Genomic DNA, 19321 nt, shown 5'->3' on the forward strand with positions numbered 1-19321 from the left:
TGACATCCATCCATCCATTTTCCAAACCGCTGGTCCAATGTCGCTACAGCATAATATAAAACAGATATAAATTCCTTTTTTATTGATTATTGAATTGTTAAATTAAGGTTTATACATAGTTTCCATGACAGAGTTCAAGGTGAATCTTTTCATTACTACTGGAGCAAACATGTTGAAGATTAGCCGATGGGCTGTCGATTCATTAAATGATAAGCTATTTCCTCACTAAAGCGGTTTATTCAGTGTTATGAAGCCTCTCCTCCATTGACAACCATTAGGAAAATGGCCTCTGGTCTCCTTCCTAGCATAGCACAGCGTTAGCTAGCGTTACACTTTTTTCGGCTAAGGTTGCAGGCTTGCCAAAACCACTAACCCTAACTTCACAATGACTATAAGCTCCAGCATAACGAATACCCAACCCGACCACTAAACCTGACCTTAATGCTGCTGTAATCTCCACGCTAACCCTTACGAAAAAAAAGTATACTTCAAGTTCATTTTATGAAGTATACTTGAGTAATGTTCAAGTATATTTTTAAGTATACTTTATGTAGTAAGTATACTAATGTCAATATGTACTAGTAGTAAACTTGTAAGTGTACTATTTTAATACCGCTTGGGACTAAATTGGCCCACTTGAAGTATATAAAAGTATATGTTTAAGTGTACTATAAGTGTAACAGTAGTAAACTTTAAGTGCACAACTAGTTCATAATTATGTTTCTCAATTGTACTGCAAGTGAACTTATGAGTATACTAGTAGTTTACTATTTTAATACTTGTAGCAACTTTGAAGTATGCTCTCAGTAAACTACTAGTTTAGTGGTTTTATACTACGAGTTTTCTTTTAATGTACTCTCAGTAAACTACTAGTTTAGTAGTTTTATACACTAAAAGAGTAAAAATAATATATAAATGGTAAACTATAAGTATGATGTTAAGTTCACTTAAAGAAAACTTGTAGTATAAAACTACTAAACTAGTAGTTTACTGAGAGTACACTAAAATAAAACTTTCTAATATACTTGCGGTATAAAACTACTAAACTAGTAGTTTACTGAGAGTACATTAAAAGAAAACTTGTAGTATAAAACTAATAAACTAGTAGTTATACTTATAGTTTACTATTTATATAGAATTTGTGCAGTTGCAGTAGGCCTACAGTATACTACTATGTTCAAATGTTATTTTTTATACTTGAAAAATACCTTTAACTCTACTTTAATTTTAAAAACATTTTATTAGCTTCATGCATCCTTTTTTATCAACACTTGAATGTCAGTAAGTTTCATAAAGAAAGGCAACATTTTGTTAAAATTAAAATAGTTGAAATAGTTGAAAAAATCACATTTTTGTCAAAGACTACGCCTTGATCAGATCCAGAACGATGATCAAAACACAGGTGGAGTAGATCGAGTCCAACACCCCCAAAGCTTCACAGTCGTTTTCTCTTCATGGGTTAGGCCTACGCTTCATTTCATTTGGAAACATTAAGCAGTTTTGATTTACAAGCTGTTTAATGTTTGATGATCACGTTATTTTACATTTGAGTGAGTAATCTTCTATCACATGTTTCAGCTTCTTCTTCTCCTGTGTTTTGATCCAGAGATTCTGTACTAGAAGATGTGTCATAGCGCCCCCTACCGTATACCTGTGAAAACATGGATAGCTGGAAAATTCAGTCAATGGTGGGGAAAAGTTTAATTAAAGTAAATATGTACACTACCAGTGGACTAGCCTACACAAAAATTCAGATACACAGAATTAGAAACATATCTGTTTTATATCAACATTTTAATCAATATTTTCAAACAAAGTTTCATAAGACTATATATGAAAAATGATGTAAAAAAAGTATATTTAATAGGCTACTCGATCAAAAGAGTTAACACAACTACAAGCCAAGTATACTTTGAATAATTAAAATTTTAAGTATATCTCGATCAAAAGATTGAGTACAAGAATAGGCCAAATATACTTGGACTTTTCTCTCAGTATAAGTCAAGTACACTCAGACATGGGCAGTATTTCAATTAAATGTATTTTAAATACGTATTTAATTACTTTAGTATATTTTGTAATTTGTATTTTGCAGTTGTGGAAAAAATAAAATGTAGTTTGTAACAAAATATTTTGAGGGAGTGTATTTAGAGTATTTCAAATACTTAAATACTTAAGAAAAATCACCATATGCTTATCACCATAGTAAATGATTTTGCCATATTTTCGGTCTGATGTTGGCAATGGCAATGTCCAGGATGCACAAAGATTTGTGCGCAAAAAATAAATAAAAAAATAACGACTTTATTCCACTATTCATTTCCTTCTCTCTGGGCCTCGAGTTGGTTCACGTAGTGTTTTAGCGCAGCGCGTCTGTGTTGTACGTCACACGTAGGCTCACTATTGGCCGACGCTGGTCATGTGTGTGATGCGTGGTGACATGTAACACAGACGTGCTGCGCTAAAACACTACGTGAACTAACTCGAGGCCCAGAGAGAAGGAAATGAATAGTGGAATAAAGTCGTTATTTTTGTGTTGTTTTTTTTGCGCACAAAAAGTATTCTTGTCGCTTTATAAACTTAAGATTGAGCCACTGGAGTCACTTGGACTATATTAACGATGTCTTTAATACATTTTCTTGGCCAGCAAGTTATAGTGTCTTAGAAGCCTATGGAGGAGTGATCCAGCTCTCAGATTTAATCAAAAAATCTTAATTTGTGTTCCGAAGATGAACGAAGGTCTTACGGGGTTGGAACAACATGAGGGAGAGTAATTACTGACAGAATTTTCATTTTTAGGTGAACTAACCCTTTAAGATTATTGTGGGAGTATTTTTGTATTTTCAAAATACTAATTACTTGTATTTTATTTAAATACATTTTTCACATCAGTATTTTGTATTTTATTTTGTTACATTTCATGAGCCAGTATTTGTAGTTTGTAACAAAATAGTTTTTGATGTATTTGTGCCCACCTCTGAGTACACTTAAGTGTAATTAAGTATATTTTTGAGAAGTATATAAAATGTAGACTGAAAGTATGCTTTCTTCTTTTTAGTTGAAAAGAAGTATACTAATAGAACACTTGAATAAACTTATTTTCCATGCTTATTTTATTTACTCTATAAGCTATTCCAACCGAAAGTTTGTTACTATATAAAGCTGAACATGTAAGTTTATAAGACGGTATGTAATATTATGTTTTTAAAAAAGTATTTAATAAGCTACTCAATCAAAATAGTAAACACAAGTACAAGCCAAGAATACTTAGAATACTTAATTATGCTTTTAAGTATATCTCGATCAACAAGTAGAGGCCAAATATACTTAGACTTTTCTGTCAGTATAAGTCAAGTATACTTAAGTGCAATTTGAAGTATATTTCTGAGAAGTACATAAAGTATATTTCTGAGAAGTATATAAAAAGTAGACTGAAAGTATACTTTCTTATTTTTAGTTTAAAAGAAGTATTCTAATAGAACACTTGAATAAACTTATTTTTCGTAAGGGAACGGCCGGTCTGAGACTGCTGGTCTGGCGCTGCTGTGGCGTGTGGCTCTGCGCTGGGCTAGTATTGTATGAGAGCATCACTAATAAAACTGATCACTTAAAGGGAACGTTACAGGAACACAAAGACAGAATAACAGAATCCATTGTGTGTTGTTTGTGGAGAAAAACTCTGCAATGAAGCAATGAAGCCTTCAAAACTTCAGAGGCACTACAGAGTTTTTCGAAAGAAAGAAACGTGAGTTGGACGCTCAGCGGCAAGTTTTAATATTGTCAACTTCAGTAAACGTAGCTGCAACAAAGGCGTCATATCTTGTTGCTCACCGAATAGCTAAAGCTAAAAAAAACTTTACAATCGGAGAAGAACTAATTTTGCCTGCTGCAAAAGATATTTGTCGGGAACTTTTGGGAGGAAAAGCAGCTAGCAAGCTGGGACATGTTCCACTATCTGACAATACTGTTGCCAGGAGAATTGATGATATGGCTGAGGATATTGAGGGGCAGCTGTTGGGCAGATTAAAAGCATTGCCGTGGTACGCAATTCAAGTGGACAAATCGATTGACGTGGAAAATAAGGCGATCATGTTAGTTTATGTGCATCAAGATGAGGTGCAGGAAGAATTGTTCTGTTGTCTTTCACTTCCAAGCACAACTACCGGCTCCAAAATATTCCAAGTATTGAACGAATACGTTACAGGCAGACTGGAATGGAAGTTTTGTGTGTGTGTCTGCACTGACAGGGCTGCAAGCGATGCCAGGGTGAAAGAAGTTGCGCCAGAATGTGAGGCAACTCACTGCATGATTCACCCAGAGATGCTGGCAAGCAAGAAGATGTCTCCAGAGCTCCACGCGGTCCTTAATGATGCTATACGTGTCATTAACCACATCAAAGCTCATGCCCTGAATACGTGTTTGTTTGAATTACTGTGTGAGGACATGGATGCTGATCACAACCGCCTGCTTCTACATACAGAAGCTAAGTGGCTGTCCAAAGGGAAGGCCCTAACACGAGTGTTTGAGCTAAGAGAGGAATTACAGAAATTCCTCTCCGACAAGCAGTCACCCTTAGCAGCGCACTTCAGTGGCAAGAGCTGGCTCGCAAAACTGGTCTACTTGAGTGACATTTTCATGGCCTTGAACGACTTGAACCTGACAATGCAGGGGAGGATGGCTGATACATTCACTTTGGTGGATAAAATCGCAGGATTTAAAGCCAAGCTGGAAACCTGGGCATGGCGCATCAACCGGGGTGTTTTTGATATGTTCAGCAACTTATCCAGTTCTTTCCGAGGATGCTGAAGGACTTGGCAAGTTGATACATAGCCACCTGAAATCACTGTCTGATGAGTTTGAACGTTATTTCCCATCTGAAAAAGACCCAAGGAATGGCAAAGTATGGATGCGCAATCCATTCCAAGGTAAATATATGCATATTACATATTCATAGATAATGCCCCTCCCCAAAATATATAATATATAATTATAGAAAATAAATAATATATATTTTTCTTTATAAAATATATCATTTTCAATTTGGCAAAATAGTCATTTCAGTAAATGCAGTATTTTCAATACTTATATTTAATTTTGTCATGCACCAAAACACCAAAGCAAATTCCTTGTATGTGAAAACCTTCATGGCAATAGAAGTCAATTCTGATTCTAATTCTGAAGATGTTGACGTCAGAACCAGCTCTCATCAAGACAAGAAGACCAGCTGCTGGAGCTCAGACATGATGGAGGCCTGAAAACTGTCTTTAATTCAACACCATTGACATCCTTCTGGATCAAAGCATCAAGAGAATATATTGAGATCATCACCCTTGCACTGAAGACCCTGCTCCCGTTCCCGACTTCATATCTGTGCGAGGCAGGTTTTTCTGCCATGACTGCCACTAAGACCAGACTTAGAAACAGACTGGATGTGAGGAATACCCTGCATGTCTCATTGTCAACCATCAAGCCCCGGTATGATGTTCTTGTGGCTGCCAAGCAATCCCAGGGGTCTCACTGATATGGATATCAGACTGTAAGCTGGTTTCAATTAATATTTGTGAAACAGTCCTTTTTATATTTTGTTTTATCATATCCTGGAATTTGTGTCTTTTACAAGCTTCTACTGGAGTCTTTACTGTAAACATCACTGATCTGAGAGAAGTACAAAAAGAGAAGAGAAACTTCAGCGATACACACTCGTATGTGATTCCTGTCCAAACACATAAAGCAAAAATCAACCTTCCAAAAGGCATAAAAATGTGGTGGCCTCCTCTGCCAAAGGGAGTGAACTCACTTTAAGTGAGTGCAGGAGAATATCATTCGAATTCTCTCTGAGAAGATTAACGAGAGATCCGACCAGATTGAAAGGATGGTGAAGGAGAATTCTTCCAACATTGAAGCTTTGGGCAAATCTCTTATACGTCAGTTCATGATGATGTAATGGAGCTGCAGAAAGAAAACAAAATCCTAAAAAATGCAAATGCTCTCCTAAAACATTGTACAATGGATGTAATAGTTCTGTCAAACTTGCTTATGGCACTTCACAAAGGTTTGATATTCATCGTGGCATTAGGCAAGGATGTCCCCTCTCTCCTTCTTTATTTTTGTCACCCAGGTTTCGGCAATGCATGTAAAAAGAAATCAGTATAGTGGTATCACAGCTTTAGGTTTAGAATTTAAACTTAGCCAGTTTGCTGATGACACTGCAATTTTTTTTTTTGAAAAACAAATTTGAGGAACCAAAAATAATCAGATGTATTGAGGCATTCACTGCTGTATCAGGCCTTAAAATGAATTGTGATAAATCTGTATTGTTTCCCCTTAAAGATTGCTCCTCTACAGAAATAGAGAACATCCCAGTTAAACGCCAATTAACATATCTATAGTAATTTGTAAAAATGAAAAACAGTTACATTTTGAACCAATTATTGAGAGAACAAAAAATAAATTTAACTGGTGGTTAATGAGAGATATATCAATAATTGGGAGGGTATTATTGTCAAAGGCGGAAGGTATTTCTAGATCAGTATATACATCTTTATCTTTAGATGTGCCTTCTAAGGTGATTAAGGAATTAGATAAGATACTTTATGACTTCATATGGAGAAAAAAGGAGGTAATATGTAACACCAAAGAGCAAGGGGGACTCGAGGTCTTAGATTATAGTACACTTAATGACACTTTCAAAATTAAATGGTTGATAGAATTTTTGAAGAATAGAGAAAGTCTTTGGAACGTTTTTCCTAATTACATATTTAATACTCTTGGAGGCATAGATTTTTTTGTTGAAATGTAATTTTTCTGCTGACAAAATTCCTGTAAAATTGGCCAGTTTTCACAGACAAGCCCTGCTAGCATGGAAATTGGTATAAGCACAATTTTTCACCACACAACTATTTCATATAATAACAAAGACATACTATTTAAAAACAAATATATTCTATCATACTTGGTTCAATAAAGGGATTATATTAGTAAGACAATTGGTTAATTCCAATGGATATTTGTTATCATAAACTGAATTTCTAAAAATAAATAAATTACCAGTTAAACCAAGAGAGTTTGCTATTGTTCTTGACGTGATTCCAAAGAGTGTGATGTTACTCTTCATCAACATGAACAATCTTTGTGATAAAATGTTCATTGATAATATTGATGGGTTAGGGTTAGGGTTAGGTTACAAAAATGTAGCAATAAGATTATAAGGAATGCTCTTCTGTGTCTTTTCCTGCAGCAAGATTCTTTTGGTCTTCTTTATTTGGTGAAATCTCTTGGGTTAAAGCATGGAAATTGCCAAATAAGTTTTGTGTCAATAACAAAATTAAGAAAGTGTCTTACAAAATACTTCACAGAATTTATCCTGCTAAGCATGTTTTTGGAAAGATTTAAGCTTAATATTTCATTTACTTGTGAATTTCATGCACTAGAAAAAGAAACAATTGTGCACCTGTTTTTTCAATATATTTACTCAAGATTATTTTGGAAAGATTTAGAAACCTTTATTAATAGAAAACTGAAGTGTATGATGGAAATTTGTGTCTTTGATGTGCTTTTTTTATACTCAGAATGACAATTTGGAATGTAAAGAACAACATATTATACAGTTATTTATTTTATTAGGAAAATACCATATACATACACAAAGAAGTGGGCTCAAGGTAAACCAAATTTTCCACATTTTATAAATGACTTTACATTATATGTACATCTTTTGGAACAAGCTAAAAACAAAAAAGCAATGAAAAAATGTAATGCATTGAAAGAACTGGATTTTATGTAAAACAGTTTTTTTTTTTCTGGCAGCTAATGTTAATATGATATTGTGAATATGCAATACCTCTTGGGGCCCGTTCTTCGTACGTCGCTAACTCAGTTAGCTGGATTTGATTGTTGACGATTTGGCTTGATCTTGGATTGTTTGGTTCTTCGAAGCTCATCCTGGACTTCACCCCTATTCGTCACATACTGCCGTTTGGTCATTTCCCCCTCACGTCCAAAAGCCGACGTTGAGGGTACCCCCTATTCGTCGCTTGACAACGGAGAGGGTCGTCCGATAGATTTGAGTGCAAATCCCTCATCTTTGAATTCTGACGAAATGGGGTTACACATCCAGTGGTTTGCCTGCGCTGGAAAGAATGGTTTTAGGCGACTGATTTTATGCTGCAAATGTGTATTTTGCAGTAGCGTGCAGCGCATATTGTTACAATCATTCATTGGTGCGGTGAGCATACATTTTCGTGAGGCAGAAACCCTTGTCTGAATGGGTATCACGACCTTTTCTTTTCTCTGTTCTATATCATTTTGGGCTACTTTAAAATTACATAATTACAGGACTTTATATTTGCTGTATGCTTAACACATGCCTTAATTTAGGTGGGATATTTTTTATAATTTTAGATAACATAGTTTGATCATTTCCCCCTCACGTCCATATGCCGACGTTGAGGGTACCCCCTATTCGTCGCTTGACAACGGAGAGGGTCGTCCGATAGATTTGAGTGCAAATCCCTCATCTTTGAATTCTGACGAAATGGGGTTACACATCCAGTGGTTTGCCTGCGCTGGAAAGAATGGTTTTAGGCGACTGATTTTATGCTGCAAATGTGTATTTTGCAGTAGCGTGCAGCGCATATTGTTACAATCATTCATTGGTGCGGTGAGCATACATTTTCGTGAGGCAGAAACCCTTGTCTGAATGGGTATCACGACTTTTTCCTTTCTCTTTTTTTATATCATTTTGGGCTACATTAAAATTACATATTTACAGGACTTTATATTTGCTGTATGCTTAACACATGCCTTAATTTAGATGGGATATTTTATAATTTTAGATCACATAGTTTGATCATTTCCCCCTCACGTCCAAATGCCGACGTTGAGGGTACCCCCTATTCGTCGCTTGACAACGGAGAGGGTCGTCCGATATTTGAATGCAAATCCCTCATCTTTGGATTTTGACGAATTGGGGGTTATCCATCCTGCTGGAAAGTATGGTTTCAGGTGATTAATTATGCTGAAAATGTGTATTTCACAGTGGCGTGCGGCGCATAGGCTACTGTACAATAATTGGCGCGGTGACCATACATTTTCGTGGGGCAGAAATCCTTGACTAAATCGGTATCACGACTTTTTCTATCTCTCTCTCCTTTTTATTTATTTATTTTTTTAAATATAATTTTAGGCTACATTAAAACGACATAATTGCAGGACTGCATTTGCTGTAGGCTTAAAACATGCCTTAATTTAGGTGGGATTTTGCCGATGGTATTTCAATTTGCAATTGCTTATACTATAGTGATATAGCCCTACAACTTTGCTTTTTATGCGACAAAAAAAAAAAAGAAAAAAAGAAAAAAAGAATAGCCTACTTTTATAGAACTTTCTTCTGATTATGATGTTGTAATAAATTAAACAGCCTACTGCAGAAATGTTTTTATTGCTTAATATGGACATATCCTTTGGCAAAGTGATGGATGCATTCTGGGAAGTTGTGTGTTTAAATGTAATATACCCGTGTTTCCTTCACTTAGACATTTATGCTGACCCCTTTAAAATTATATTAAAAAATATTATAAAAAAATATTAAGACTGTGCTTTTTAATTATGATTGATATTTTGGCGCAATTTTGTGCAACACGTCACTGTGTGCGACCATCGCAGAAACCATTGCCCAGCGCGATTCCACCACGGTAAGTCGCTTACAATAGTCTCATAGAAAGAGAAATAAATACAACAGTCTCATAAGAAAGAGAAATGAATAAGCATTTACACGCCCAAAATTAATAAAATTACGAGTTTATTGGCTAGCCTATATGCCTACAACATGTTTTTTTTTATAAACTCGTAATTGTATTAATATTACATATAATATATAATATAATATATAATTTCACTTAAATGCAATGCAAATTACCTATTAATTGTCATTTAAGTGAAATTACTGAACTTGAATATACAAGCTTTATATACTGTAAATGATCATTCTAGAAGAAAATTTCAGTTGGCACTTAGCTTTTGCATCTGAACTCTTCATATATACAGTGTGTGTATATATATATATATATACCGGTAGGCTATACATATACACAACATTTTTTTTGTGTGGAAATAAACTCAATTTTATTTTGGACGTGTAAATGATTATTGGGGGAAAGGTTATTGGGGATATATAGAATTAAAGCAGATCAAGGATGTGTTCAAAATACTTCTTTTTGAAGCCATTCATTTTTTATGATATTGTGATTGCATGAATAAACAAGAGCAGCATTTGCTTAACTTCTTAGTCTAGTAGTTATTCATATTGTAATATGTAGTTTGGTGATCTATTCTTTTTTGATTTGTTCTTCTCTTTCTCTGCAGGTTCCTTAATCCCTGTCCTTTAAAAAAAAACAGCACCTCATTACATCGAGAAAAAAAAGGCACTTTTAAGAGCCACATTTGTCTTGTATCTTGTTCCTCTCTCTACTGTTGTATTGTGTTCTCTCTCTCTCTTGCTGTCTTACCCCCCCCCGTCTCTCTTTTTGTTGTTTGTTTGTTTTTTTTGTTTTTGTCCCTGTGTGTTTATATTTTGTGCCATGTCTGATAATGAGATGGACCGTCTCCTGAATGAGATGAGTGACCTTGTTGATCAGGCTGAACATCAAGCTCACCTCCAACATCTCATTGGCATGCACCAGGAAGCAGAACCATCCACCAGTCAGCCTTGCACCAGTAATCCGTCCACCAGCCGGCCATCAAACAGCAAGCAAGATGTTAGGTGGATTAAGAGGGACAGTGATGGAAACATTATTTACTGCAGGCCCAGATCATCCCGGAAACAAGCAGGTACGATTTTTTTTACATTAATGTTTATTAAAATGTAGACTCCAGATCTAGTTTTGTATCTTGGAAAGGTATACAGCATAATCACAAGTCATGGGTCTGAATTAGAATATATCTGAGGTTATTATTACGTACCTGTGCCTAGCATCAGGTAAAGTTTATGTCATTGAGTGTAAAAAGCAACAGCTTTGTTTTTTGTTTTTTGCTACAGCAGGTCCCAGTCAAAGCCAGAGTCGAAAGACTGGTGTCTCTCATGTCAGGGCTCCGGAAACCAGTGCGGAAATGATCAGTGACTTTCCTTCCGTTACTGCAGGTGTGTTATTTATTTTGACTTCACTGGTTCAAAACAGTATGTTCATTTATTATAAAATTGTTCAATGCTATTCTCTTTTGTTATAATAAACTACTGTTTTTAAATATTGTGCATTGTTTTAACAGAGTCCTTCCTTCAAGAGCTTAAACGCTCACTGGGTGAGGAGGACATATATGAAGATGAAACGGCACTTCAAGCCTCAGCAGACTGGTCGACTCGAAAGAGCCTCATATCAGGGTGGTGGGAGAAAGAGAGACCCCGACTGGTCAACACCATGGTGGCTCGACAACATGCAGCAACTCGGATCTGCCAACATTGTGGAAATGGTCCAGCCGTTATCCATTGTTGTGACTGCCGACCACACCCATTCCTCTGTGGCCAGTGTGATGTCAGGGTCCACCAAGGTCAAGTGTTCCACAACAGGGATACGATGACACGTGCATTTTTTCATCCATTGCCTCCCACAACTTGTGTTGTGGAGAGGGTTCTAACCCAGTGTGGTAAGTTGTAGTTTTTAAGTCAAATTCTTAGACTGAAAAACGAAATGCTGTTTTCTGATAGGTCGATGAAGCCGTCAAGTGCATCTTGTTTAAAATAGTTTCCAGTAAATAAATGTTATTGTTTAATTCTCATCCATGTGTTTTTTTTTTTTTTTTTTCAAGAGCGTCTTGTTCCTTTGGAGATGCCAGAGACAATATGCGGTTGTCTACAAGTATCGTCCAGTGTCATCGCAGGACAGTCCATAGTTGTGGTTACAATGAATGGTAAGAAGAACTTTATGGGTTTGGGTGGGGGTCACTTCTGTCGAATTTTCTTTTTGATTTTTCTCTGATTTTCTTTATCATGGATGGAAATCCAGAGGTGTCAATAGGTTGTGTGTTGATTAGATTGGCTGGGCCCATCTATGTGGAGGAAAACAATTAACCTTTGTTTGAATGGGGATAGTTCATTTTCCTGACAAAAGTGTGACTTCCAATAGAGTGCCTTACAAAATTTTGGTCTGTCATAATTAACTTTGTGTATATATTTTCTTCTTTTTCCAGGGCGATATGATCTCAGATTGCCTCAGATTATATGCAAAGCATGTGAAGCCACTTGGAGTCCTGGAGTGGATGACCTGATCCGTAATGACTACTGGCCTGCCACTTCTCACTTTTCAACTGTGTACGCAACAGATGTCCTTTTTTCTTTTGAAGAGCTGAAGATGGCTGCACCAGGGATATCTAGCCAAGCATTTCTTAGAATGCTGGATCAACGCACTGTTCGCTTTGGCCGTGTAAGTATTTGTGGTAATAATTTCGTAACTCCATATATAATACTATGAGGGCATGATGATGATGATAGCACACATGAAAAGAGCCATTAGACCCTTTATAGACAACCATAAACTCATGTTCTCTCATCAGCAGTTTGCACTGAGACATTTATGAAAAAACAGGTCATTCTGAAGATCTCAAATTCAACTCCAATGGCTACTGACTTTGACATCTTCTCCCCAATATCATTTCCTGATCCCAGAAGTGTTCCCTTGGATTAATGGGCTAAACATTGCACAGGCTTACTTCTAAACAGTATGGAAGCCGTTGTAGCTCTCTTTGCGTATAGATTTAGACTGAATGTCAAACTATCCTGTATGTTTAATGGCCAGGTCCCCTAAATACACCAGTGTATAGTGTATGAGTGAAGTTTACACATTGTTTATTTCCTTCGATATGTATTCTAAGGAGTGGTAACACTGGGTACCACAAACTTTGTTAGTGGTAACAAAGTTTGTACAAACATCCCAAAATGCATCCATTTAGAACATTTTACTTAAGTGAGTATATTGTTTAATTTGATCCGTTTTACTGTTCTCTTTTGTTCTCTTTTACTCAACTCTTCTTTGAAACAGAGCGGAAACATCACAGCAGACAGCTTCCGGAAAAGCTTCTTGCAGTGGGAAGCTGTCCGATTCGAAGTGGAAAAATTATGCCAGGAGGACCACTTTGACTGCCCAGCGTGCAGCCCAGACATGCTTGCAGTATCCGTTGATGGAAACCGTAAGCACTACAGATTCAAGAGTGCAGCAAGGTACTGTGTGTGCATTGACGGTCCATTACTTTGAAAGTAACTGCTGTGAATTCAAAATCATATGAATATTTAAAGTTAATTTGTATCTCTTTTATTTAGATCGGAGGAAAAAGCCATCTTTGATGGCGTGTTCATCGCGAATGATGATGACGTTGCAAAATTCGTGGACTATGTCCATACCTCAACCAGTCATGTAAACTTGCACAACTTCACTATATTTACCTATAAAACACCATGTCCTACAGAGGACTTTGTTTGAACAAGTTTGGACTGTTAACCATCTTCCATGTTTTAGGTCTCTGGAAGAGGTGTCTGTGGAGGGCAATGGTCAGCGGCGCGTGAAACGTCTCAGAAGTCCTCAGGAAAAACAGACGAGGAGGGCCTGGAACTCGCTGTATGTCGTCATGGGGTTCTGCTTCGTGCCCTCAATATGTTCAGGGGGGAGATTTTTGCCTACCCCCTGTACCTCCAAAAGCAAATGGCCTGTAAACCAGTTACATTTTTTGCAATGGATGTGGCATGCAAATACTGGCCTTACCTCCAGAGAGTGGCAGAGAAATGCCCTGAGCTTCAGGATCTCCTCACCATGAGGCCATTTCTTTCTGTTTTTCATGCCAAAGCTCATGATTTCAAATGTGAGGTAAGAAAAAATGATTGTCCATGACATTTTCTTTCCCTGAATTCCTGCATAATATTGTTGCCACTTAGGTTTTCTTTTTTTTTGTTTTCTTTTTTAAAGGTAAAATGGAGTGGAGCATATCAGGAGGGGGCTGGTTCGACTCTTGGGGAAGAGGTGGAGCAGTGCAACGCCTTCCTCTCAAGGATTGCTGTTACGACAAAGCACATGTCAAAAGCAGGTAAGGTAACCAGTAAATTTTTATCCTGATGACAATGGTGAGCCACTTTGAGCTCATGCATATATGCTGACTCTGAAAATATAAAGCTCAGAATATTCAACATAAATGGATGGATCGATTACAATACCATCATCCTAATTTATTTGACGTGAGGATAATAAGGAAGGGCAGTGCGATATAAAAAATACACATCAGAGTACCATTCACCTACTGTCCTGCCATAGTGCTCTAAGCCATTTGACTACTGTCCTGCGCCACTGTTTCATGCTATTTCTTCACTATCCTGTGCAACCCTTTCATGGGTCAGTAATCAACTGGCACAAGACAGCAGATTAATAGTTCCAAAGTACTGTAAGTTATTATTGTCTGCACAGTTTCTTCTCCTACTGCTACTGGAAAGAAAGGTGATAATCTCATATTTTTTTATTTTTGCAGGACGCATAGACATGCTGACGATCATGGCCATGCGCTGGAACCAACAAAAGTTTGACAACTTGGCTTCTACCCTTGCCCGCCGATATCGGAAGGTAAAGACACCAGTTTTCCCTTATGCAAAATGCATAGCGATATTGTCAAATAAAATATTAAATGTTCATACCACATATATTCATAGTCCACATATATACGAATATACTGTATATTTAATTAGTATTGTATGTGGTTTTCTAATAGTGAAGGTACTTCACAATCCTTATAAACAATTGTCAAAGTTGTAGGCGTTTCCCTCATTGTCATTTATGTTTGAAGGCCAAAATAGCCCTGCAATGCCAGTTGCATAACCTGGAGGCCATGAAAGCGGTAATGGACATCTCAGACAGTCAACTGGAGAGGTGGATCTTTGATGTCAATGAGTGGGCAGAAGGTAGGATATACTGTTTTATACTGTTTGATATGGTGCTTGATGTATCACTTCTGACTAAGCTTGGCTGCAATTCCAAAGAGGCTCATTGTAATCGTAGTCAAAGAGCACATACTCTGATTGCTGATGACGTGTGGACAAGATTATCCCCATGGGGACAATAAAGAACCTAGCTAACCTAACTATACTCAAACTTAGCTACAAGTGTAGCCTCTCAGTTACAGAGAAATATGAAAAGATTGTTGAGGCTTTATTTTGCTCATACAGCAAAAATATTTTTTCATGGAATCAAGAAGCATATTTCTTATCTCTTCATTTCTTCCTCTCAGCAACAACATCCCCAAATGATGCTGATGTTGCCGCTGTTGCCAACCGCATAGAGGAGCTGGTGGCAAGTGTTAAGAGGAGGTCCCAGCGTCTTTATAAGGATAGTGACGGATGCAAAGGACGTGCCCGAATCCGCCGAAAGATCAGGGAGGAAAAAAAAATCTTAACTTCTGTAGTGGAAAAGTACAACACCTTGGTTCCTAATGCAGAACAACTGACATTGGACACCATTCTTTCTGACGAGATTGTTTGGCCATGGCAGCTTACACACGGTGGTATGTACACAATTCCATTGACTTTGTGAAATAGTCACATAGTAGGACAAAATCTGTCATGGCTCGATTGTAACCCCAGAAAATATTGAAATGCTAATCTTAATTACAACTGACTTATGTTTCATCTATGTATTTCAGACTCTGTAGATCTAAGGACAAAGAGGAAAGCGTTCGACATTGTGATGGCAGTAAGGAGACTTGAGGAGGAGAAGAGGATTCTTATAGCTGAGATGAACAAACATTGGAAGTCTCTTTGCACCCGTGCAGACACCCTGAAGCAGATGTCATCCCAGCTTTCTAATGTGACATCAGGTATGTATTTGTTATACTTGGCATACATTACAATGTTTCTGAATGTTTCTGATTAATAAAGGCTCAATGTGTTTTAACGTAAGGTAAGACGTGGGGTCTGCTTCAAGATGGTATCCGAGGTCTACAGAGCTTGACAATGAAGAACAAAGAAGCAAGCAACAGCCTGGCAAAGCATGCGAAGAAATGTTATGTTCAAGTTCTGACTGAAACCGAAATTAACTTTGAAAGTGATTCTGAGGAGTACCATACCAGCAGTGACTCTGAGCAAGACTAAACATGGCCAGAGTCCTATTTTTATGCTGATGTGTGCTGGGGAGGCAGCATTAAGAAGAGGGCAGCTGGGACAGGTTGGTAAGGAAAGCTGGCTCTGTGTTTGGCATGGAGCTGAGGTTAATCATTTAACAAACTGAGGATAATTTGCAGTAGCAGTCTTCTGTCATGCTCAACAACGAGGAGGTAATTTGTCCCCAGGGCAAACCAGCAACTCAATATCACAGAAAAGGTTAGGGGAGAAATGGACTTTTCAGCATGAGTCTCACCCTGCGCCAACCATCACATCACTTTCTCTATTGTCTAGTATCCACTATCCATTTCACTGTCTTACAGGCTACATTTGCCCCTCCACACATTCTGGGCCGTGGTCCCAACATTTACCCCTGTTGGCTTGTATAATCTTTTTTTCTTTTTTATAAATATATTTAAGTTTCTGTTGTTCTATTTATTTGATCTTCTTTGTATTGCTTTTGTTAAGCAATACTATTACACTCTTTTTTTCCATAGTAATATTAAACAGCTTTGCACTGATTAAATCCCTGCAATGTTTACTTTTGCACTACCACCACTGCAAATCACTCCATAGCTGCCCATCATGTATCACAGGGTCAGTCCCTACCAGGCCTTTGTAATCACTTGACATGCTCTTCACTTTTTGCATTTGTGATTTTTGTTATGTGTCTGAGCTATGTGTGTTGTTTTGTGGTTGTATAAGCTAATAAAAGCCTAAAATGTGGTGTGTCGTCTTAAGTACAGTGTTTATACTAGGGGGAAGACATTTCATCATGACAGTTTCCTCCATCTCCTAGATACATCTTACATGGATACATAGATAACATTTATTCATGAGATCATATGGTTTATATGTATTTCTTTTAATGTTATTATTTCTGTCTTATTGCCAGGGAAGCTGGATTGATTTGATTATTGATATTTTTAAAACTATAATGCTACATCTATCAACATTTATTTAGATGTTATCATGGTATTCATTACATTATTTTAATAATGTCATTCCAGTATTATTATTGGTGAAACATTACAGTATGCTGTAAGACAGAACACTACAATGTGGGCTGAGCGGGTCACATACATGAATCCCATATCCCTCAATGCAGGTCAGGGTTTTTTTAACACCAGTATAGCTTCAATGTACATATTTAATCAGTGGTTTTGTCACCAGCAACAACACTTTGCTCAGTTTTAAACTTTTCGAGTGTAGTTGGAGCCCATTCACAGCAGACAGCAGAAAAACAGAGTCGTCGAACAAGTCCAACCACCCAGCCCGGAAGAACTACAAGTAACACTAGCGTTGTAACTTTGTTCTGTGTGAAGTTGTAGTTTTAAAATATATTGGTATATTTCTCATAAGTAGAAGTTGGCAGTGTAGAATTTTGGGGGATGGGGAACACACTGGTCTCATCAGATTTTAAAAATTGAATTGTTAAATAGGTCAAACTAGCTTATTACCATATTTGACAGTGATTAAACATTGGAGACCATATCTGCATGACAGCTAAGGTCCAGAGCTTTCTATAACAGCTGGTCCTATGTGTGCAGCACATACTGTTGCTAAATGACAAGCCTGCACAAACATGTACTGGGTTCAAGGTTCAGAGCAGAGGTCAATAATTCAAATCAGGAGTAATGTATCCTCTTCAGACTGACATATGTTACTGTTGAGGTTTGAGACCTTTCCAATGATGTGCTTGCTATAGTCTTACGACAACGTTTACATTTTTACATATCATGAAGCCCATTTTGCAGGCGATAGCCTCCTTTATTGTCCCCAGAGGGATATTTGCCTTGAGTTCACATACTTCACACATAAAACTTAACATATTATTTTATCATACATCTGACATATACTTACAATAAAAAAAAAAAACATAAACAAAGTGATATGTAGCCAGACTGATGCACATCAAAGCCACAGTCTATTGCTCATCTTTCAACCTATCCACAACCTACACACCCTATATGCATTATATCATGAAGCTATTGCACAACTGCTGCAGCCTCAAGCAACATTATTAAAATTTGTAGTTGAGGTAGGTTTAAATTAGGCCTATAGTTTAGAAATATTTAGTTTACATTGGGATCCCCTATATCTTATGCCTAAGGATAAGAGCTCATACTTGGTGGTGGACGAAATACACAACTTCCTTACTTGAGTGAAAGTATAGATACTACTGGTCAAATATTACTCCGTTACAAGTAAAAGTTGTAAAGACCTATTTTTAAAAGTACAGAAGTACTCGTTTTTAAAAATACTTAAGTATCAAAAGTAAAAAGTAAATGTCAATGCATTGTTTTATTATTGTTGTATGTAATACTTAAAGTACTGTATGCCTCTGAATCTACGTCTGCCTACCCTCATACCAATATCACATTTATTTCTAGAACACAGTTCCAGTAGTGGGATTGAATGTAAGATTGGATAAGTGCACTCAACGTCCACAATGGTTTCGGACACCCAAATGGCTGTTCCCTCAAATATTGCCCTATTTACATTTTTTTTGGCTTTTAGTATGAATATGTTAACCTTACTGTTATCTATAAGCTAGTGTGCTCCAAAAAAGTGACAGAAGTCACATTTAGAAGACCAAACCCAACGTTGAAAATGAAAATTTATGTCAGAATCTATGTCAGGTTTATGTCAGAATCCAATGTAAGATTGACGTTGATCTCCAACGTTGGAAAGACGCTGTATTGTGGTTGAAAATGAAAATCAGGTTCACGTCAGAAACCAACATCAGTCAACCCGACTTTCATTTCCAACCACAATGCAACCCCTGCAACCAAAATCATCCACTGACTGATGTTACTTTCTACTCATGGACCTTGACAGAATTGTAGTGGAGTAAAAAGTATGATATTTGTTTTTCAAATGTAGTGAAGTCAAAGTAAAAAGTTTCCAGAAAAAAATAATACTCAAGTAAAGTACAGATACTCAAAAAGTGTACTTAAGTACAGTACTCAAGTAAATGTACTTTGGTACTGTCCACCTCTGGTTAAGGTTAGAATAAGTGGGGACTGAGGGTATTTCATGAATAATGCAACATTTTCCTGAGAATTAAGACCAGAGGCCTTTGATCATGAAGACATAGGCCAGATTAAACAGCACATCAGTCCACATGTGGCCCACCTTGCACAGCCAGGCCTTAGATTTCCTACCACTGTCATAGGCCTACAAACCGCCCACAGTCAA

The 19321-nt window shown here is 37.1% G+C and overlaps 2 protein-coding genes across 2 annotated transcripts in view; one reads left to right on the forward strand and one right to left on the reverse strand.

Moving 5' to 3' along the window:
* The window catches only part of LOC311077773 (B-cell receptor CD22-like), a 251511-nt gene that overhangs the window by 124764 nt on the left and 107426 nt on the right, over positions 1–19321 (reverse strand). The gene's annotated exons all lie outside the window — the stretch shown is intronic.
* On the forward strand, positions 13430–16829 carry LOC311077772 (uncharacterized protein). The gene is made up of 7 exons (XM_084106391.1): positions 13430–13847; positions 13947–14064; positions 14500–14591; positions 14812–14926; positions 15253–15525; positions 15664–15837; positions 15921–16829. Exons 1-7 carry the CDS (start codon positions 13638–13640, stop codon positions 16109–16111), a joined length of 1173 nt encoding a protein of 390 aa, XP_083962517.1. The 5' UTR covers positions 13430–13637; the 3' UTR covers positions 16112–16829.

Source organism: Abramis brama, assembly GCF_963993115.1.
Source record: "Abramis brama genome assembly, chromosome: 2".
Lineage (NCBI taxonomy): Eukaryota > Metazoa > Chordata > Actinopteri > Cypriniformes > Leuciscidae > Abramis > Abramis brama.

Bases quoted from the DNA above. Each gene is read 5' to 3' on its own strand.
- LOC311077772 (XM_084106391.1), top strand. From the start codon at position 13,638: ATGTTCAGGGGGGAGATTTTTGCCTACCCCCTGTACCTCCAAAAGCAA. The intron at 13,848-13,946 runs GTAAGAAAAAAT...TCTTTTTTAAAG, and splicing joins CTCATGATTTCAAATGTGAG to GTAAAATGGAGTGGAGCATA. The intron at 14,065-14,499 runs GTAAGGTAACCA...TTATTTTTGCAG, and splicing joins AAAGCACATGTCAAAAGCAG to GACGCATAGACATGCTGACG.